Genomic DNA, 24,051 nt, shown 5'->3' with positions numbered 1-24,051 from the left:
CTAATGGAATCTATGGACACATCTTGTTTCATAAACCCCTTGAGACGCTTCATTGCAATTCGTGGTCCAGTTAAGCAAATACGGTCGGATCGAGGAACTAATTTTGTAGGAGCGTGCAGAGAACTGGACATTCCTTCCAACTTGGATGAACTTAAGGTCACAAAGTTTCTTGCAGATCAAGGATGTTCATGGATCTTCAACCCTCCCCATGCTTCTCACATGGGAGGAGTGTGGGAGAGAATGATTGGAGTAACTCGGAGGATTTTGGACTCAATGATGCTGCAGATGGGATCATCAAAAAATCTCACACAAGGTTCTTGTTACATTCATGGTGTAGGTGACGACAATAATAAATTCTAGACCCCTGGTACCGGTTTCTATGGACCCAGAAGACTCACTCATACTTACCCCTTCAACATTACTAACCCACAAGTACAGTCCTTGTCCACCAGGAGAGTTCGATCATGCTGACCTTTACAGAAAACAGTGGAAACAGGTTCAAAGTTTGGCATCAACCTTTTGGGACAGGTGGAGAAAGCAATGCCTCTCCACATTGCAACCTAGAAAGAAATGGCAAACGAAAAAACAAGACATCAAGGAGGGCAGTGTGGTTCTTATGAAAGACCAACTGTTTAAACATAATCAGTGGCCTCTGGGGCGCATCGTACGAGTGTTCCCAAGTGAAGATGGAAGGGTACGAAAAGTGGAGATCAAGGTCATGGACAAAGAAGTGTCAAAAATGTTCATTAGACCCATAACTGAAGTGGTGATGCTAATTCCCCCGACTAATACTAGGACTGGTTTATCCTTCTCATAGCTTAGTTGTGTGTTTGGTATCTTGTGATACCAGACGGGGAGTGTCATGTGTGATACTAGTTTAAGGGTGCTGGCTCCTTTAAGAGTCACTTGTTGGTGATGTCATCAGTATGAGACCAGCATCAGTCTGTTGCATGCAGGAAAGCAGCCTGCTATTGTAGATATCTCATTCTCAGCCATCTGCTACATTTCTTGTTTTATGGGAGCATCGTTGGTATGTAATCTTATGTTAAAGTATAATTCACAGTTATTTGATAGTATTTTGTGTTGAGTACAGACTTTTAGATGAATCTTTATTCAGACATGCGTGTTGTGATATGTCAATTGTGTTATGCTCTGGTGAGTGAAATAGGTTGCTGTTACATACAGTTTAGCATTTATTTGATCCAACATGATGCAGTTTAGTCAATATACAGTTTAAAATAAGAGATATTAGGTGTTACATTATTTTTGTTTGCATAAATGTATACACACTGTTATTCATGTGTGCTTATGTTACAATAGGAATGCATATGTGAAATATTTCCTTTCTTTAGTGTATCTAAATTCAATGTTGCTCTTTTTTAGTTTTACACCTACTTCCTGTCACCAAATAAACGGAGTGAGCAGAGTATCCGCTTCAGCGTGGTGGTTGGTAGAGGAGTTATCTGTCTGTTAACATATGCAAGGAGCATTTGGTGGCAGAACAACAAACAAAACAAAACTTTTAGTGATAGAAGTGAGACTTTTATTACTTTCTTTTGTCCATTCTTTCTTGAGATATATATTATTATTTAGTTACTAACTAAAAAACAGTTTTGTTGGCTGCAGCTTTCAGCTTTGAATTTAATTATTTAATATAATATTTTGTTTGTTTTGTAGCAAAAACATTATTGATTAGATTAACATGCATATAAAACAATAGTGCAAAATAAATATTTCTTACTGCAATGCTTCATTTTAGCTTGATGCAAACCATAATTTCTTTTTCATAAAGTAACAGACTTTTTTAGCAGATAACTCACATTCATTTAAACAAAATCTTCAAAAAAAAAAACCTTCCATTCTGGTGTAGTCCTAAAAAAAAAAGTGGTGTACTGCTACCCACCCAATCTAAATTTCAAATGTAGGCAAAGAAACGATTCTTCGATTCATTAGCAATATATATATATATATATATATATATATATATATATATATATATATATATATATATATATATTACAAGTATATAAACATAAGTTTATATACATAATATATACATAAGTTTATAAGAAACGATTGAATTATCATACAAAAAAGCGACCTTCCATATTTATTGACAGCATCTGAGCATCTTAAAACGCCTGCCTGAACATCTTAAAAAAAACATTCACACCTCTACATTTAGTGGCATGTTAATCCAGTTCCAATGAAATTGTTTTGAACCTGTTTTTGTTGTTTTATCATAGTCACAAAATAACCCAAGATCCCTAATACAACCACATTGCTGCATTTTCTACCTCTGTACCTGCACAATGCCTGCCTGCTGCACCTAATAACTGTGAAAGCAATGTCTGTCTTACCCTAGCAGCACCTGTGCCTCTCCTTTTCTCCTCTTCAGACTGCCTAGTCATGACAATGTCATATTCTGTCTTGTGATTTCTATGTAGATGTTTGATTAGGTTTGTAGTATTACTACAGTACCTCACTGTCTTAAAAAACATGTGCCAGGCCAGCGGACTGAGTGGCTAGCTAGCGTGGTCTGCAGTTGTATAGTGCCATATTACACACATGACTTTGCAGGCAGAAGAACAAGTAGTCTGACTAAGTTGGCATTATTCAGGGAAATTAGGGTAAGTGTGGTTACTTTCTGCTGTATTTCTACTTCCAATCAAATACATATTTGCTCCAAATTTTTGAAATATCGATATTTTGATAAGATAATCGATTCTAGAACATACAAAGCTGGTATCGGAGATATTGATATTTTAGTATCAATCCGCACATAACTAATGGAAGTCAATGGTTATGTTGCAGCTTTCTTCAAAATATATTCTTTTGTTTTCAACAACCAAAAAAGACAAACTGGTTTGGAACAAGTAAAGATTGAGTAAATGATGACAATTTTCTTTTTTTTTTTTTTTGGAAGAGCTATCAATTAAAAAGGAAAAATATTTCAACAAGTTTGTTCATTTTAAAAGCAAGATGCTAACAGTCTAATCCTACTTAATGATTTATTCTTAGCTAATAGTGCCCCAGCAGACCTGGAGATTGACAGAGAATATTAAGCTGTGGTAAAACCCAACTGTTTAACTCTACAGGGCCTTGTAAAATAAACCCATTTAAAAAAATAAATAAATAAAAAAATAAAATAAATAAATAAATAAATAAATAAATAAATATATATATATATATATATATATATATATATATATTTTTTTTTTTTTATACTGTACAAAAACATCACATTTCTAGAAAGCTATATCAAGTGTTGTATGTTGATAACAAACTGTACATTTAAAAGATATGTTTTTTTAAGATCAGGAAAACAAAAGCAAAGCACACTTCTTCAAAATAGGCTACTAGCCTATTCTAAAGTACAGTTTTTCCATCTATCAAATAAATAAACAATAACTAAACAACAATAATAAATGCCACTTTTTACATTGGCATACATATAAACATATTTTAAAAAAATACAGGCTAATTTACATATTTCACTACCATAAATAATACCAGTCATTATAGCTTTTAATATGATACAACACTTGATGTTTAAATCTGATGTCGCTTTGATATGCAGTTAAAATGATATGATACATTCATACATTCAGAGTGATTCTGTCACTGTTTAATCCTGTGTATGAATGTATGCTAATGCGACACGCACTGTAATGTGTTCTATCTTTATAGTTAATTTAAAATAAACATAGCAAAATTCTGTTAAGAGTTACATTTTTGCTGGAGGAAACAGCTGTGCTGATGAGGGGAGCGCAGAGGAAACCCGATTGATCCTCCATGACCCATTGGGGTACATGTGATACAAGTGTTTCTATAGCAAAGAACTGCAAATTTGCAGATATTAAAACAATCTATCGAACACACACCTTCTGCTCTCGCTTTGCACTACTGTGGTTTGCTGATTAAATGAAAAACGAGTTGAAAATGGAGGAGCGGGAGTCTGCCACCGTTTTCATATCAAAACTAAAGGGGACTGAGGCGATCATTTAATAGTGTACGGTTCATGAGCAAATCGCAAAAGATTTAAGAGGTCTGAATAGAAATGTTACGCAATTATTGATCCTCAGAACTCATAATACCCAAACAGCTTATGGAAAAAAGTAGGAGTATATGGAGTATACGTGTGTGTATAGCCACAACCACTCCACTGATCGTTAATGTACAGAAATAAAAATAGACCCTTTAATTTCAAATGATATATTATGACTCAAAGTTATCAATTTGTGAAATTCAGGGCATCAACAGACTCCTCTGGCCAAAGTGATTTTATCACATTAAAAGAGTTGGGCAATAGCATCGCTACTTTATAAACTAAAAAGCTTTTCAGTAGCGAAGCTATTTTAGTAGTCAAGTAGCACAGTAGCTTTCACACAAACTACATTTACAGATCGCGGATCAACAGTGTTGGGGAGTAACTCGCTACATGTAACGTTGTTACGTAATTTAATTACAAAATAAAAATAACAGTAATTCATTACAGTTACTGAGAAAAAAAATAGTAATTAAATTACAGTTACTTATGTAAATGTTAAAGATAACATTTGGGGTTACATCTGAAAAAAAATATTTAAAAAATCTGGGATATGTTGAATAATATTAATTTGTTGCTTTCCTGTTTTTGGTATGCATGATGCCTTCTGTTAAGGCCATTTATTAAAGCGGTGCTATTTTGATGCTTTTGATTGGTTTTCTGGTTTGAATTTGCGGCGCACCACATCAACCAATTACGTTAATCCTCTTTGCTGCTGAAACCATAACCAGTCTGAGAGCTGGCACCATGGCAACTGATAAAAATGCATTTAATTGCTGGAAATTTAAAAATAATTTCACCCTGAAATCCGAGAAGGGCACATACATAACAGTTCCATGCAAAATTTGTTTGCCAGCTGTTAAAATACTTTACACATCAAAAGCTTCAATGTCGAACCTGAGGAAGCATCTGCAGGTATGAAAGCTAGCTTTCCTTTATTTTTATAAAAGCAAATGGTTTTTGTAATTTTTGTACAGAAATAAAAACAGTCCTTTTATTTTAAATGATATATTATGACTTACAAACTTATCGCTTTGTGAAATTCAGGGCACCAACAGCCTGGCCAAAGCAATTTTTTCACATTAACAGTGTTGGACAGTGCTATTAGCTTAACTACATTTCTCAGCAGTGTGGCGGTAGCGTTGCTACTTTCTAAATCAAATAGCTTTTTAATAGCAAAGCTAATTTATTGGTCAAGTAGCACAGTAGCGTCCACACAAGCTACGGTTACTGATCGTGGATTAACAAATGACGGCACCCACAATTTTGACTATTTTTTAAAACATGTTTTTACTACAGTAGTATAATCTAGAATTGTGTTTTCTCCTAAATAGAACTAAAATAATTGTCTGTTGTTGTTTTTCTTTAGAGGAAACATTCAAGAACTGTATTGATGTAAGACACAAGTCAGTCTGATGTGATGGAAGATGCAACAGCAAGCTCCTCTACCCATGTGGTTAAACAACCCCTTTTAAAGCAAGCAAGGACGGATTCAGGGCTTAGTGTGAACATGTGAACAAACCGGTGTTCAACTTTCTGGTTGATCATGTACAGAACTTTTCATTAGTAGAGCAGCCATCCTTCCAAAAATTGATTGAGGGAATCAGTGGCGGGAAGAAAGTGATGTGCCAAAAAACTCGGATGCAGTGCATTGACCGATTATTACATTATTACATTACAGTTTGCTGTAATGAAGGAATCAGTCATCTCCAAGCTTAGTAATGTGGACACTGTCTGCACGACAACAGACATTTGGTCAGCACAATACCGCAGTTTCTTCGGAGTCGCATGTCATAGGATTGACATAGAAACTCTGGAGAGACATTCTGCAGCACTGGCATGTACACATCTTAAAGGTCGACACACTTATGATCCAGTTGCAGCAAAACTAAACTAAATTCATGCAGAATACAGGATTCAAACCAAAGTCAAATCGACTGTGACTGACAATGGAAGTAATTTTGTAAAAGCATTCTGTGAGTTGGGTGTAAGAGAGATTTGTGGATGTCTGTGGTCTTCTTCAGGAAGACGGAGAGGGAGAGCAGTTTTCTTCCACTGCATCAGTATTGTGCTGCTCATATATTAAATCTAATTGCCACCAATGAGATTCACAAAGCAGCATCAAATGGGCCATCAAGTAAGCTATACAGAAGTGCCATGGCTAAATGCTCATCTATTTGGTATAAAGCACATAGGTCTTCATTGGCCACAGAAGTTGTTCAGGAGATCTGCATTTGACTGTCCCAAGAGTCTGTATTCCTGAAAGAGTAAACTGAGGTTCTAAAGCCTCTAGCTGCTGCCATTGATATTCTCCAAGATAAAAGCAAATGTTACCTAGGATTTTTAATCTTTACTTTGCTCAGCTTCAAGACAAAGCTATTTGAAATGATGCCTCATTTGCTTTATAATTCACACATCATTATCATGATCTGTGAGGCTATAGAAGAACGCTTTGGGTCAGTGTTAGCCAGCCATGAAGCAAAGATGATGACTGCAATCCTGCCAAAGTTCAGCTTAAACTGGCATAGCCCTGAGGAGACGACATGAGGAGAACCTTACCGCAGGTAGCCATTGCTCAGGAACCACTGTACAGTCCAGCTACAGTGAGAGATGACAACTCTATGAACTCTGATCAGAGTCAGAGGAAAACATTTTTTGTCTTTCATAATGCCAACTCACCATCTGACAGCACAACTCATGAAGTCAGAAAGTATTTAGAAGATTCACATAACAACCTGACACCTCTTAAGGCATGCCCACTGTGCCACCATGTCTGAAACATTAATTTAAAAGAATTCAAAAATGTAGCAAATTCAAAGGAAAATAGTATTTAAACTGCAAATATTGTGCCTTCATGGGAAAAATGACTGCAGTCTATAAGTGGAAGAGAGAATCCAGAAGGATGTTTAGGAGTATGCCACTAAAACGTTTCGGAACCACTGATATACAATCTAGATCAGTGTTTCTCAACTGGTGGGTCGCCACCCAGAAGTGGGTCACGGGAACATTTTCAGTGGGTCGCGGAGTGTGGTCAAAAAAACCAACAAAAGTTTCATTTTTAACTTATTTGGCTTATACCGGACTTTTATTTTGAAATTCATGCGCGACAACCATGACGTTTGACATCTGAAATTTTATTTAATTACAGCAACAAATATGTAGTAGCGCAAGTACGACTCCGAATATGTAAAGTATGGATTTACATATATTGACGACAAAAAAGGCTTAAAGCCTAAGTGTCATATGTAGTGAGGTGCTCTCACAAGAGAGCATGAAACCTTCTAAATTAAAACAACATTTAGAAACCAGAAAACATGTTTTATTAACAGTTCAGTTTAGTTCATAGTAACTGAACATTTCCTAAACACCGTTTACAGTATTTGTCCTTTTTTACTTTGTAATATTTTTATAATTTGATGCATTTTGTTAAATGACAGCAGTAAAATATTGTTTATTTGTAAGTCTCTGTGAATGTCTTATGATTTTTCTGTCACTACTTGTGTATGTTAACAAATAAATTATAATTCCTTAACTTATATTATAGTTCCTAAAAATTTGGGTCGCGGCTTGATGACCATGTAAAAATGTGGGTCCCATGGCCAAACCAGTTGAGAACCCCTGGTCTAGATAACCATAGTCATACCTATGATACTGATCAATATTGCAGCCATATTGATCATGTGTAAGTTACTGCTTTTTGCCTTGGCATGACTTCTTACTTTTTGCATACAATACAAAGGTAAAGGCAGAGTAACTTCATAATAGGGGTCAAGAGACAAGTTTGAGCTCAAGGTTTTTTTTTTTTTTTTGTAGATTAATGTCATTCCTAAAACATGTAATCGCCAATTTTTCTAATAAAAGCTATATTTTCCTACATAAGCTATGGTACGGCAGCTTCTTCAATATTATGCCAGAATGAGAGTATAGTTCCTAGCAATATTGGTCTAGTAAACAGTTTATTTTTTATTTTCCATCAGTCTTACACAATTTAACTACAGAAGCCTCTGGCTTTTAATAGGACATATCTTGTGAACATGAAATGCTACTGGTCAAATGTGATTCAATTGAAGTCTCTGTATGGCATAGGTTTCAAACTCAATTCCTGGAGGGCTTCAGCTCTGCAGTTTTGCTTTAACCGCGATTAAACAAAGCTGATCTAGTAGTGTCTAGTAAGCTGCGGTCACACTGCTTTTTTCTCACCATAGACTTCCATCCATACGCACGCGAATGTGTCAGACCAGAAACGCAAGCTAGTGCGACAAGTTTTGTAGTTCGCTGTGTTGCAAAGTTCAAGCTTGGTGAACTCTGACCTGCAAAATCGCATCACATGATTGCATGAGACCAATCGAAGATCAAAACATCTCTGGACAGAAATTTCAAACATGGACCAATCACTCACTTTTTTTAATGTCTAATCATTGTTTAGTCCTGCCCCTTTTTGCAGCATCTACAACAGAACTCCGTACACACGAAGGCTGCGTCCGAAACCGCCTACTACTCAGTAGGTACTGTATTTGAATTTAAACGTACTACTCTGCTGTTAGAAAAGTACGTTCTATACAGTATGAATGTGAAAGTATGAATGGAATTCGGACATACTACATCCGCCATTTTGTCATGGTCACGCGACCTACCTGCGTAATTTGCGTCGTTTCACTCCCATTCATGAATTCGCTCGCGGGGCATCATGGGATAGCGCAGCTTGCATGAGATGCGCACTCCATAATTTCGCCGGAAGTAGTAAGTCATCCGGGTACTTTCCGTATACTGATTTTCGAATTCTATGTATTTGGACATACTACTCGGCTCGCATACTGATTTTGGTGTACTATATAGTATGGAAGTATGCGGTTTCCGACGCAGCCGAACTCTTGTGTGACCGCAGCAGGCATCTTGAACACCTTAAATAGTTGGATCAGCTGCGTTTGATTAGAGTTAGAGCAAAACTGTGCAGAGCTGCGGCACTCCAGGAATACAGTTTGAGACCTATGCTTTAAGGCAAATCCTTTCAATCGGTGGCCATCTTTGAATTGCCTCTCGGGCATTCTGTTTGAATGAAGAAACATCAAATTCTCCAAAACTGTTCACCAAACCTACAACTACATTTCATGTTAGGAACCACCTATAAAAATGAACAGCGACTATCTCATAAGTTTTCATTTGTAAACATTCAAATTACACAAAATCTTCAGTCTACAGCGATTGCTAAATGGCTGTTGTACTAGAAGGCGTGGCTTCATTTGCCATATTGACCATTACACTTTTCCTCCATTCAAAACTATATGAGTGACACGTCTTGTTTATTCTAGAGCAGGCGTTTCCAAACTCGGTCCTAAAGGGCCTTCGATCCTGCAGATTTTAGCTCCTACTTGCTTCAACACACCTGCACAGAAAGTTTCTGGAAAAACTAAAAAGAGCTTGATTAGCTAGCCCAGGTGTGTCTAATTGCGGTTGGAACTAAACTTTGCAGGACACCAGCCCTCCAGGACTGAGTTTGGGCACCCCAGTTCTAGAATCTTTGATTTATGCTAAGCTAATCTAATAGTCAGCCAGAACAGAAATTTGTCTGATTAGATGTCAACTGTTTAGCTTGAAAATAAAAAATAAGGTGAAGTGTTCCTTTAAGACCTTTGTAAGATGCACTAATAAAATTAAATGGTAACTATAAAGCAAGACGACAAAACCATATTGCAGTTATGAAATGAAAGCACAAATGAAAGATGTTTCATAAACATATAGTAAATGTCCTACAGTAAATATATCGAAACTCAATTTTCGATTGAAACTCAATTTTTCGCTAAGCACTTTAGACAATTTTAAATGTAATTAAATGTGTTTAAATTTTGTTGGTGGAACCCTAAGACAAATATTACCCTATCCTAAAAAAACACATCAATGTAAAGTATATTTATTTGGCTTTCGGGTGCACGCATCATCTAAATGGACTATGAGGTCCAGGGACACGAATAATCAGCCACATTGTAATCTTTAAATCATAAGTGTATCAAAGTTTAGCATTAAGAAAAGGATACCTTGATGTCATGGGTTCCATTTCAAAAGTAAAAAGTGACTAATTTCTGGAAAAATGTCCTACTGGTATCAGACAGAAACAGGCAGAAAAGCTGCAGACTAGAAGGATGGGGAATTCAGATCATTTGAAGATAATTAATAACATGCTTACATGCAAATTCCCTAAGACATTATTCAAAGCACAAAAAAAGCTGGCATTTCAAACAAGACAAAACAATAACGGATATATGAAACTGTAAAAGAGAGCATGAATTAATAGTTTGCTTACCTGGTTTATAGGATCAAATTCCCAGCTAAAGAATCGGGTACCAAAAGATAATGAGCGAAATGAAAACGTGTTTAGACCAATTCTGTTGCTCTGCTCATATTTGAATGTTTTGCGTGCTCATGGTATTTTCCTCTTCACTCTTGCTCCCACATTCTGCGCTTATGTTTTTAAAAGATGCCATGCCAGTTTCATTTAAATCACAGGTGGTCCACTTAACGAGATTCACAGTTGCTCCTCTTGCCAATCAGGTGAAGAGGGAGTGGACGTCACTCCAATGCATTAACATTATCTTAACAAAATTGTATACAGTTTAAGTCAGAATTATTAGCCTATTATTAAATATTATATATATATATATATATATATATATATATATATATATATATATATATATATATATATATATATATATATATATATACATATACCAAATGATGTTTAACTGAGCAAGGAAATTTTTCACAGTATGTCTGATAATATTTTTTCTTCTGGAGAAAGTCTTATTTGTTTTATTTCAGCTAAAATAATTTTTATTTATTTTTTTACATTTTTTTAAACACTATTTTAAGGTAAAAAATAGTAACCCCTTTAAGCAAAATGTTTTTTCAATATCTACAGAACAAACTATCATTATACAAGAACTTGCCTAATTATCCTAACCTGCCTAGTTAACCTAATTAACCTAGTTAAGCCTTTAAATATCACTTTATGCTGTATAAAAGTGTCTTGCAAATTTTCTAGTCAAATATTATTTACTGTCATCATGGCAAAGATGAAATAAATCAGTTATTAGAAATATGCTGAAAAAAACCTGTTAAACAGAAATTGAGGGACTAATAATTCAAGAGGGCTAATAATTCTGACTTCGACTGTACATAAATGTAAATTTTCAAACCAAAAACCGGTTTTTCAGTTTGCTTACTAAAATGCAGTATTACTTTAAAACTATTTTTAACTTTTTTACAAAAAAGGCTTTAAAAACAACTGAAATTGGTTAATTATATAATATTTTTGTTTAATGTGTGATTAATCCCTTCTTTTTAATTTTAAAATGTTTTTTTTTAACTTTCCTTATGTACTGTGATTGTTTATTCTCACTTTTTGCATAAAAAATAATCCGTGTGGCAGGTGGGATTTGTTCGTTTCCATTAGTTTCTGATAATATAAATATAAAGATAGTCCAAGACTGATAAAATGTTAAAAAGATAAAATTAAATTCAGTTCACAACTACTTTTTATATTGAAAATACGTGTTTTTTAAGGCAAATCAGTGACATAATCTATTAATTTGTGAATTAAAGAGTTCATGTCATTTTCTAAGCTATTTAATTGTTTTGCTCAGGACTGAGGTTGATTATCAGATTTATGAAAAAACAATCTTGAAAAAATTATTAATCTGATGCATTTTTACAGCAGTTTCATTCAGTGAATGTTTTCATGCCGAACATAACAAAAAGCTAGTAAATTTGAACAGTGCACAAGGGTTATTTAATTAATATATATTATTAAGGTCTTTGACAGGAAGCTTGTTATTTGGATGTTTATGAACATTCTCAACTGTGTTTGTCAAGGTTGTAGACTCAAATGAATAATGCTGTAAATACCAGTTGTTTCACGTAAGACTACATGTAGTGAGAGCCACAGGTATTATTTTTGTTTTGCCTGTTTAGACATTTTTGACTCATCAATATGCACGTAACCATTGCTTTTTTACAAACAATGTACTAAAAAGTTCTAGTAAAGAAAAAAAAAAACATTAAGAGTATTTAAATTAAGAGCATTTATTTTTGGTATTCATTTAAATGTGTTAATAGCTTTATTTCCTTCATTAATAATGCTTTATAAAAACTGCACATGATGAATAATTAGGCATTAGCTAATGGATAGCTTACAAGAATTAACACACACCACTACAGTAAGTGTTGCGTTATTTACAAAACGGTTACTTAAGAATAATCGGTGGTTTTAAGATCATTCCGAATGGACAAAACAATTAATAAACTATTTGAACGAAGATTTATTCTTATTTTTCAGGCATATAGAACCTAATAGTTCATTTGTATGGTAATATGCTTTATTAACACAAGTTTTGTGAGCTCATGCGGTGAGGACTCTTTATGATTTGCAAACTTGTTATAAATTACAATTGTATAAGTTATATTCAAAGCAGAAAATGCAAATTAACCAAAAACAATATTAATTTTAACCTACAAATATGAAACTGCATCAAATGAAACGTAGTCTAAAATATAAAATTACTGTTTAGTTAATCTGCTTTAAATCATGGACCTGTTGTATCATCTTAAATTATACTGCTTTTAATCAAATTGTGTTGTATTTTGACACTTGTGCTATTCAGCAGTTTAAACTGAACAGCAATTTTACTTCTAGATTAGATTGCAGATTTGATAAGACATATTTACTGATGCATTTTGTTCCGAGTCACACTGTTGTCCTTATTTTACTTAATGTTTAGAATATAAACAAAGCAATTATTATCATACAAAGTAACTATTACTATAAACCTTAAAAAGATTTATGTTGATTTTATACAATTATTAATCATTATCTTATTCAGAATTATCTTAAAACCAAATACTCTTAAATAACTGGTTTGAAAATAATGCAGTAATTGATTTATTAATGAATGAATCATTTACACAGCATGTAGACACCATCAAGCACATTGTTTGTACTCATAAATCAAGAACAGGTTCTGTTGATGTAGAGTTAATGCTTCATTTATAAATTATTTATAGTCTTAATAAATGGTTGGTGTGCAGTCATTATAAACTGACACCCATTCAGCATTTATCAATTACGAACTGTTATACTGTGTGTGCAATCATAAGACTCCGAGTGCATTTTCGCCATTTTATTTTTTTCACAGCATTGAAACCACAGTTATGAAATTGTATACTAGACAGATCATAATTTATTGTTTGACTACAAAGTTAAGTGAATGTTTTAACTTATCCCTATGAATAAACAAACACAACATACAGCAAAAAAGCAGCAAGTTAATGTAGCTTAAGGTTCCTCTTCTTCTGGTGTGATCTTCCAGCCGCTGTTAAACACATGAAGAAACATCGCATTAGTTTGATATTTGGCCAACAAAGAAGCTTATATTTCCAGATCATATTCACAACATTGTATATAGTGTTTCTCTCTTCAGAAGGGCTCAACTAGCAGTAAGATAAAGCCCAAAATGATAAAGAGATATACTGTTGCACCGTAGCGTAGCTCCCAGTCACACAGACACGGAACTTAAACACGATGCAGTTTGACACGAGAGTTAAAATTCCTTACATTAGTATCGTACAGTATATAGCTTAGTAAAACAACATGCTCTGAGTCTATTCCTTGACTAAACGAACAAAAATGATTTACCTCATTTCAGCACATCCGCGTTTTGAAGATGGATCGACTGAGGCCCGCCCGCGTGAGAGACCACACTTTTATGCCTGTTCTCCTTCGTTTGTCTTTGTGGATACTGAAGCGACCAGAGACCGCCACCTACTGTACATTTTAAACATTACTTTCGTTTCAGTCCATTGGTTTCATTTTCAACACCACTTTGATAACTGAAATTGCATGTATTTTCCTTTATATACATGTTATCTCCATTTCTTGATTTTAGTCTTTCAACAGAGAATTGTCCTTATTCGGTTTATTTTCCCTCATGCCACTTCTCTAAAGTATAATGTAATTATATCTTTTTACTTATTGCCATGTCAGCAACAGAGGCTGTTCAATTCATTGTTTTAAACAAAATTCAATAAAAAAGACAAAACAAACAAATAAACAAGATAATTAAAATGAGATTTTTTTTCAATGTTAATACATGATTAAAAAAAAACATTTATTTTCCTGTTAAAACGTTGCTTCTTTAAGGACATTTGCCATGTTGTATATATTGCAAATACACAAGACTGTTCCTTGAACGGTCAACTAGGCGATCTTTGCCTGACATTTTTGGTTTCAATGCTGTATTTCTTAAGGACAGACTCAGAACGAAGACTAAAATATTCATTTCTCCTCAGTACTTTATTTCACAACATACAAAAGAGCATTATTAATTTAACAGATCTCAAAGCATTGTCCAGTGATTTAAAGACATTTGTGAGGGAAATAAAGAACGAATGATCCACATCAAAACTGCCTCATAATGATCTATGATTTGCATTATTTGACTCTTTAAACTGCATGTCTGAAACATTTTAGGGCAGCACGTTGGCTCAGTCGTTAAGCACTGACACCTCACAGCAAGAAAGTTGCTGGTTCCAGCCTCGGCAGGGTCAGTTGGCATTTCTGTGTGGAGTTTGCATGTTCTCTACGTGTTGGCATGGGATTCCTCCGGGTGCTCCAGTTTCCCCCACATTCCAAAGACATGAACTATAGGTGAACTGATGAACTAAATTGTCCGTAGTGTATGTGCATGAATGTGAGTGAATGGATGTTTACCAGTACTGGGTTGCAGCTGGAAGGGCATAAGCTGTGTAAAATATATGCTGGAAAAGTTGGCGGTTCATTCCTCTGTCGCGACCCCTGATGAATAAAGGGACTAAGCCGAAGGAAAATGAATGAAACATTTTAAGAACAAAATGTGCTTAGATCAACATGAATATGAAAGCCATCCCTATTGTCCAAATAAAATGCAGTAAAAAAAACAAAAAAAAACAATTAACCAAAAAATAATGTAAACAAATTTACACCCAACAGTCCCTGAGTAATGTGTCGTAAAGATTCATTCATGTCAAAGTTTTTCTTAACAAACTTCAAATCTATGTTGCATTACTTCTTAAAATCAGGTGCAACAGGAAATGATCTGCAGGAAGTTCAGTAAGGCTTGTTAGACAGGAATCTCTGGAGCATCTGGAGAGATGGACCCGGAGCCCATTGAGGAACCATGTGACCTGCGCCCTGTTACAACAAAAGATTTAGTAAATATCACTGTAGATATATTATGTTTTACATATGTTTTTTAAAGAACACCTGCAAAGCTAGCAATAAACAGTAATATTGTGACATAAGAATCCAATTTTAAAACGTGATTGTACTTTAACATTTTAAAATATGTATTATCGCTGTGATGGACAATCTAAAATTTTAGCAAGTTTACTCAGAAATCACAGGATCCTAGTTCATTAAGATATCACTATGATATCACTATTTTTGTGGAAACTGTGATACATTTTTAATGATTTTTCTAATGAAGTTTAAATGAACAGTGTTTGTAAAGGTTTTGAAGTTTTGTGCTTGATTTACTTGTTGAAATTGTGTTAGGAAAAAAAATAAAACAAATATTTTGACCTCAACCATCTGAACTTAATGGTCATGAGAATTCAGCAACCTTTTAGGTATATAATGACAATAACAGTTGGGTGCTTTCGCTGTTTAGCCTAATTGTCCAACTGATCCAAATAAATAATAACAATATCTAATAATAATAATAATAATAATATTAAGAACAACCTTACTTCTTTAGTGCCTATACATTTTATTCATTGATTCATTTTCTTTTCAGCGTAGTCCCTTTATTAATCTGGGGTCACCACAGCAGAATGAACCACCAACTTATCCAACACATGTTTTACGCAGTGGATGCCCTTCCAGCTGCAACCCATCACTGTGAAACATCCATACACACTCATACACTTCAGACAATTTAGCATATTCAATTCACCTATAGCCCATGTCTTTGGAATGTGGGGGAAACCGGAGCACACCAGTGACATTCTTGCTATAAGGCAATCGTGCTACCCACTGTGCAACTGTGACACCCCCCTCTAAATTTTAAATGAAACAAAATAAGTGCTTAAATTTACTTATTAAGTATTATAATTACAAATTAAGTACTTAAAATTACAAATAATATAAAATTACTGTTAGAGCCATAAAGAGCACTCAGAAACGTGTAATATTTTTCTATATTATTCTATTATTTGTATTTAGAAATTTAGTTATTTGATACAGCACGTATTTAGCATATTTTGTGTTATTATATTACGTACATGACATTACATATGTTAACTAATGTCATACATCATATATATGTGTAAGCAACCGGGAAAAAAGATAAAGTAGGAAGGGGCTTGATGGTAGACAGTCTTTTGACCACTATTCGACACCATATTTAAATTAAAGCTTGAAAAAAGTGTAAATAGTTCTCAAGTTTGTTTTTTGATTTTTGTTGTTTCCCGACAAAGGAATAGTAATCTGCTACATTGCAAGTTTGTGGATTTACACATCAAATCCTTTGTGCTGAGTCTCTATAGAAATGGCGGAGAACTTGAAAGAATAGATCACCATTACAATTGCAACCGGAAAACAAAAAGACAAAACTGAAGAAACATCTTGAAAAATTAAATATTTAAATAAATAAATCTGACCACGTGTTCTCCATCAGCATTTCTGAAACCTACCTTGACTGTGAGAAAAGTGATGTTCCCAAACTGCTGGTAGAACCCAGCAATCTGCTTATCATAAATCCAGGGCTGGTATTGTGTGCTTGCCTTAAAGAGGAAAGAAAAACCCAACATTAAACTTAGAAAGTGTAATAAACTCTCCAGAGCATCGCATCTCAGATAACAACTGAGATCACCTTCTGTCCAAGCTGCTCCACGAACCACTGATCTCCAAGAAAGTTACAAGCCATATCTGTGTCTCCATTATAGACCAAAGCTCTCAGACCGACAGCCAGCAGCTTCACATAAATGTCCTTCATGGTTTCGTAAATGGTGTGATACTGGTTTCCCACAACATCACTGAATAAAAAAAAGAGAGAGAACACTCCATGTAGACATTCAGACGCACACACTGAAATTAAGTGAGGTTTTGGTTTACCTGCAGATGTCCCATGCCGGAAGTACATCAGGAATGTGCAGCGCTTTCCTCACATCTCCTCGGTTAAGCCAGTTCAGCTGAGCGGTACTGTTGATGCACGGAGGCACTCCTTGAACACTTGGGGTACTGTCTACTATCTGAGCAAACAAAAAAGCACATGTCACCGGTTGCTTTCATTTGGTTTATGTTGGAAAGCCGCAGAGGCATATACAGTGTGGAAAATAAGTATTGAACATGTCATGTTTTTTCCAGGGAATAATATTTTCTAAAGGAGCTGTTAATATGGAATTGAACAATATATTGATAAAATAAACAAACAATACAAACATAAAAATAAGACAAACAGAGAAACTGAATATTGAGTTCTGTGTAATAACAATGAAATGACACAAGGAGGAAGCACTGAACTATTGAAATGTATTTAATACTTTATATAAAAGGCTTTTTTGGTGATGGCAGCTTGAAGACACCTCTCGTGTGGGGTATGTAATTACAGGCATTGCTCAGGTGTGTTTTTTTCCACAGACTTCAATGGACTGAAAAATCTTGAGGGTTCTGTGGGTCTCGTCTCTCAAATCTGATCTTTATTCTGTATTTTCTATTGGATTCAAGTCAGGTGAATGCCTGAGCCATTCTACAGCTTGATTTTCTTTCTCTGAAAGCATCTGAGAGTTTCCTTGGCTGTATTTTGGATCATTGTCTTGCTGAAATGTCCACCCTGGTTTCATCTTCACCCTCCTGCTAATGTAGATGTTGGACTGAAGCAGCTGATATTCATTTACATTGAGGAAGCACAAAGGGTTGCTGAAGAACTACTGAGAGATTTCAGCTGCTGTCTGGTCTTTCTACACCTCTCTTTCTTCATGTGCTCAATACTTTTTCCCTGCATCATTTCATTTTATTGCACATGACTTCATTTGTAAACTAATTAGATTTGTTTTCTTAGCATATATGGTTTTCTTTGGTTTTTACCAACATCCGGTGAAAATTTCAAGTTAATAGGACCTTTAGAAATATGTTTTCTGAGAAAAATGGTGAAGTGTTCAATACTTGTCGTGTTTCACCAAGCAGGATAACAATAAATAGACATATAAAGAAATATATTTGTGTCCACAGTGATAATGATCCGTTTTTTTTAGATTCTGCTTTTAATTGTGCATTATCCCTTGTGATCAGCAGATGTCCTCAGTGTGCTGCTACTGCTTCTGAACAAACTAATGAGCTTGTTACATGTAATCAATTTAATCAGTCGGTTCCGCAGCATTTTTAAAGAAGGCAACACAAAGACACTGACACTAGCACTTCATGCAGTACTTTATACTTTAATTTGCCAGCATGAATTTCATAACTTTCACGTATTTTTTTATCATTATTTCCCATGGTATAAAAAATCTTTTAAAAGAGGAGTTAACATCAAGCAATGTGCTTCTTGACAGCATTTTCTGTATCTTAAAACTGCACAAGCCCTTTAATTTTCAATGGATTCTGAATGTTTGTCACTGTTTTATCATTCATCAGGTAGGAAAAATTGTGACAAAAAAGTAATCACAACAGCATCGTTCCTCTTTATCTGTATCGCTGTAGTTGTGGTGTGAACTATGCTATTCTTTAACACTGTGAAAGATTTTTAGAACTCATCTTTATCCTTATCTTTATAGTTATTGTGCTTGGTGTAAACAGGCCTTTAGAATTAAGAAAAAACGAGATATTGAATTGTAGCAAACTGGAGAGAGTGTTTTATATCCTTAATGGCAAGCAGAAGGACTTTGACCACCTTTTGAAACCATATATAAACATGTAAAACAAAAATATTGACTGTACCTAATAGATATTTTTTTCCAACACATTTCTAAACATAATAGTTTTAATAACTCATTTCTAATAACTGATTTATTTTATCTTAGCCATGATAACAGTAAGGGATATTTGACACTATATTTTTCAGGATACTTCTTTACAGCTTTACAGACATTTAAAGGCTTAACTAGGCAGGTTAGGGTAATTAGGCAAGTTATTGTATAATGATGGTTTGTTAAAAAAAAAATTGAGCTTAAAGGGGGTAATAATTTTGACCTTGAATTTTTTTTTTTTTTATTAAAAACTGCTTTTATTCTAGTTGAAATAAAACAAATAAGACTCTCTCCAGAAGAAAAAAATATTAATCAGACATACTGTGAAAATTTCCTTGCTCTGTTAAACATCATTTGGGAAATATTAAAAAAAGGGAACAAAATTTAAAAGGGAGCTGATAATTCTGACTTAGACTACACACACACACACACACACACAGTAATAATAACAATAATAATTATAATAATTATTTTTTTTATTAGTCGATTCATTTACACTTGCATTTACTCATTTAGCAGGCAGTTTTTCCAAATCAACTTACAAGTGAGAAAAAAAGATGTCCTTCATATCATCTGAGAGTAGCAGTATATAAATGCTATGATAAGGCTCTGATAAGTGATAAGTTCTACAAGAACATGGAGAAGAAAAAGTGTGTTCTACAGGTGGTTTGTCAGGCTCACTGCGGAGCACACACTAAGAATTGAAGGATGCTTTCAGAAACATGAAGTGTTAATAAAGTGTATAGTGCATAGTGTATGTGGAGATGAGAGCATCCTACAGGTGGTTTGTCAAGCCTACTCACTCACCTGAGTGAAGCACACTAAGAAAGTATTTTTTTATATTCAATATGAATATGTATAAGAATGGGGTGGATTTTGCAGTTCTGTAAGCTGCATTGTTAGTTGACTGAAAAAAGGAAACAAATTCAATGAACATATGGGGGGGGGGGAATGTTCGAGGGCTGCATGAGTATGAACAGGCCTCACCTGATTGGTTTCCCAATGCTTCCTGAAGTTTCTGAAAAGGTGCGTCATTGCTCTCTGAGATTGGACTCCACCAGCACAGTCAAGGTACAGCGCATACACATTCAGCCCAGAGTTATAGATTATATTAAAGGCATGCAATACCTGAAAAATACAAGTGACTTTAAACAACTGTTTGTACAGTTGCACAGCAATAAGGAGCATACGGATGTGTTCAGCTTACCACATCAGCGCAGGACTTTTTGGAATTGTTGTAGAAGTTGCAGACTCCATTTTCACAGCAGTTGTCATTTAGATCCTTCCAGAGCCTGAAGAAAAAATAACATATTTATTAAATATTTATAAGTATATTCAATGTTGGCGTTACTATATAGGGTCATACACATTTTAGTGTTTGCATTAAATACAATTCTCTCAAGTTTTATTTAATCCAATAGCATATCATATTCAAGTAAAGTATCTGCATTAATGTTTCTAATTATTTCTGTAAAAACAAATTGCAAAAATATTGTTCCATGCTGTAGTGTTCCAAAATATTGGTGTTGTTCAATATTTATTCAATGTTTATAAAAAATTAAATAATTTTTACTAAAAATTTTTTTTTACTTAAATCATTTTTACTAAAATTAAGTTATTTTAAAATCACTTTTTTCATAGCCTAAAACCCCTTTTCATCTTAGACTCATATACAGTTGAAGATAAATTATTAGCTTGTAATTTTTTTTTTCTTTTTAAAATATTTCTCAAATGATGTATAACAGTGGAAGGAATTTTTACAGTATGTATGATAATATTTTTTTCTTCTGGAGAAAGTTTATTTGTTTTATTTCAGCTAGAATAAAAGCTGATCGTTTTTGATCGTCTAGAGAACAAATCATCATGCAATGATTTGCCTAAATAGCCTATTCACCCAATTAAGCCTTTAAATGTCACTTTAAGCTGTATAGAAGTGTCTTGAAAAAATATCTAGTCAAATATTATGTACTATCATCATGGCAAAGATAAAATAAACCAATTATTTTAAATGAGTTATTAAAACTATTATGTTTAAAAATGTGTTGAAAAAACTTATTTTCCTTAAAAAGAAATTGGGGAAAAATATTCAGGAGTGCTAATAATTCTGACTTTAACTGTACATGAGTGGGCACAAATATCAATAACTGATATAGCTTACTGTTCTCCAAACAGGCCATGGTAGTTACCAAAGTAGATCAGTGACTGGTCATTTAGTGCAAAGCTACTAATGCCATTTCCCACAGCAAAGCCCTGAAAAGAAATAATGACAGCAATAAAAGAATAAACAGACATAATTACATTCAATCTTTTTTTGAACCTTTCCTTCAAAATAAGTATCTAATGAAAGTAAAAGTCAACATTGTATGCATCATTTTATTAACCAATGAAATGTTAAAATTAAACATGCACATGTGAGCGTACCTTAAAGTTGACTTTGAGCTGACCTCCAGTGGCCACTCTCAGACTGAGCGTGGGTGCATAGATGCCTCCATAACTCTCACCAAAAATGAAGAACTCATTATGGGTGAAATTTGGGAACTTGGCAAAAAAGCTTTGTAAAGCCAAGTAATTGTTATCTGCTACCTACAGGAAAAGATTTATTACGGCATGTCTAAAACAGGACTTTGTTTATAGACTATGGGACATTTTATCGTGGGATTAAGTGAAGAAGACTGTGTTCATGGTGTGTGAATGTCTGTAGATGTTTATACACTTACCTCATTATCATTGGTTTGATATTTTTGGTCATCGGAGTAGGAATAACCCACTCCAGCAGGTGACTCAATATACAAAACATTGGCAATTTTATTCCAGCTGAACTCATTCTCGTAAAGAGTGGCTCCATTATCTCTGACCTAAGGACCACAAAGTGATGTACAAAAAAAAAATCATCACAACATTTATGGCTTTGTGCTATTGAAGATAATGACTTCAGGACTTCTTATTTTTGAGATTAAAGCAGTTGCAGAGAAATGCATTGTAATTTTTTTATGACAAACTCCTGTTCATAGGTATAAACCTACATGAAAAGGGCCATTTTCTGACAGAAACCCATCCAAAGAGCTGCAGCCTGGCCCTCCGTTCAGCCACAACACCACTGGATCCTTTACTGGGTCTCTCTGAGACGTCACAAACCTGTAATAAACACATACTCTTTCATTTAAACTCATTTGATTACCAAAGACACTCAAACAAGACAACAATTCTCTAAAGATTTTTACAATTGTACATGCACTCTAATCTCACCTTACCATCTGACACCATGGCTTATGAAATATTAATAGTATGCACTACCACTAACATAATTAATATAAAAAAATAAAAAGTACTTAGGTCATTTACATAGGGCAAATAAATGGTTACTATTTATTTAACAGCCAAAAATATATGGAAGCAAAACAAAAATAAACTCAAGGCTCATTAATTTAGTTTTGCCTACATATTAATATAATAATTATACTTTATTCTCAAAGAGCTGCTATAGTTGTTGTTGACTTGTATTTTACAGAATACAAAGAACCACAGAGGACAATCTTCATGTTTTACTGACAAAATAAAAAAAAACAAACACGGCAAATTTATGGATGAACTGCTCTTTTATAACAACATGAAATCTTATAAACAGTTTTTATTGATGAATGAAAAAAAATACTTCTTACGAATTGAAATATTAAAGTGGCTTAAATTGTTTTTAATGGTTGTTTTTGACTCGGAGTGAATGCGGAAACGCCATCATCTAGACTGAATTAAACACATTCTCATAAGCAAAACCTAGGGCTGACAACACACACATAAAAGACACAAGAAACTCACCAGTAATGCAAAAACTTTCCAGAACTGGCCTTCAGATATCCAGACCACTGACGGTAACTGGGTTTAAAAGACATGCCCGGCAGATCCAGCACCTCATCTGGATCATACATGCCACTCACAGCATGCAGAGACAAGAACACAAAACTGCAGAAGACACGGAGAGAAAACATTTTCACAGTCTGCTAGACATGAACATAGATACAGGAGTCTGGAGACCCTGATGTGGAGTTTGAGTTTCTCTTCCTTGATGGTCATATGACTTTTACTGTAGTCAGATGATGCTGCCAAGCCAAACATTAACCGGAGTCCGATCTCCGAGTCAGCACTTCCGCCATCTCTCGCGCGCGATTTCTCCTTGTAAATAATTGTTTATGTTCGATATTATTAATCATCGGATTATAGCCTCAACAATCGCATAGTAAACTTATTCAGTAATTGGAACTGCTGGGTGTTTTGCTATACTAGTTAGCCATTTTATGCTAAAATATCTTTTAAAAGTAATTTATATTTTTATGGGATCTAACGTTAAAAGCCTAATTTCAAAATTACTTTATATTCAGTTATTCATTTTCCTTTAGCTTAGTCCTTTTATTCATCAGGGGTCGCCACAGCGGAATGAACCACCAACTTATCCAGCATGTTTTACGCAGTGTTTGCCCTTCCATCTGCAGCACTGGAAAACATACATTCACACACATACACTACAGCTGTTTACTCAATCCACCCAGAGGAAACCCACACGAACGAACACGGGGAGAACATGCTAACTTTAGACAGAAATGCCAACTGCCTTGCTGTGACTCAAACCAGCGATCTGCTGTGAGGTACAGTGCCAACTCAATTACTTCATATAGTTAACATAATTCCTCTCAGGCTCAAATTAAGTTTTAGAAACAGGAAAAATCTGATATTTGGGGAAAATTATCAAATGGGGTATACAATAGAATCCTGACTTTTTTAGAGAGACCTTCACATGCAAGGCGTTCTGTGATGTTGCAGATTTGCAACATTGGCTCAGTGTGGTAATTAGACACTGACGTCTGAATATGATATGAACAATAACTTTTTATATAAATCTTTTCAAACAATGTAACAAATTTCTTTTTTTTTTGTGGCAGAACAACAACAAAAACAATATGGGATCCAAATCCAATATCTCAAATCCTCATTGAGTAGGTCATGTTTCCAATTCACTT

General features: G+C 34.4%; 1 protein-coding gene and 2 long non-coding RNA genes across 3 annotated transcripts in view; 1 reads left to right on the top strand and 2 right to left on the bottom strand.

The window, feature by feature from the left end:
- LOC141375134 (uncharacterized) overlaps positions 1-10,444 on the bottom strand; it is a 34,491-nt gene extending 24,047 nt beyond the window's left edge. Inside the window, exon 1 of the long non-coding RNA XR_012382684.1 lies at positions 10,347-10,444. This is a non-coding gene — a long non-coding RNA (uncharacterized lncRNA). The remainder of the gene's footprint in view (positions 1-10,346) is intronic.
- LOC141375133 (uncharacterized) lies at positions 941-7,927 on the top strand. Its single transcript, XR_012382683.1, has 2 exons — positions 941-1,030; positions 5,418-7,927. It is a non-coding gene; the product is annotated as an uncharacterized lncRNA (long non-coding RNA).
- A 3,930-nt stretch (positions 10,445-14,374) lies between the features above and the next one.
- Positions 14,375-23,124, bottom strand: si:ch211-122f10.4. Its single transcript, NM_001386652.1, has 11 exons — positions 22,856-23,124; positions 22,066-22,177; positions 21,760-21,897; positions 21,464-21,625; positions 21,201-21,292; positions 20,250-20,334; positions 20,030-20,170; positions 17,193-17,329; positions 16,951-17,113; positions 16,772-16,861; positions 14,375-15,269 (listed from the first exon to the last, which is right to left on the bottom strand). The coding sequence occupies exons 1-11, from the start codon at positions 23,023-23,025 to the stop codon at positions 15,186-15,188; spliced, it is 1,374 nt and encodes a 457-aa protein (NP_001373581.1). The 5' UTR covers positions 23,026-23,124; the 3' UTR covers positions 14,375-15,185.
- Positions 23,125-24,051: the final 927 nt, after the last annotated feature.

Source organism: Danio rerio, chromosome 7 (assembly GCF_049306965.1).
Source record: "Danio rerio strain Tuebingen ecotype United States chromosome 7, GRCz12tu, whole genome shotgun sequence".
Classification (NCBI taxonomy): Eukaryota; Metazoa; Chordata; class Actinopteri; order Cypriniformes; family Danionidae; genus Danio; species Danio rerio.
The sequence above is the reverse complement of the archived record's forward strand: the minus strand, read 5'-3'. Positions and strand labels throughout refer to the sequence as shown.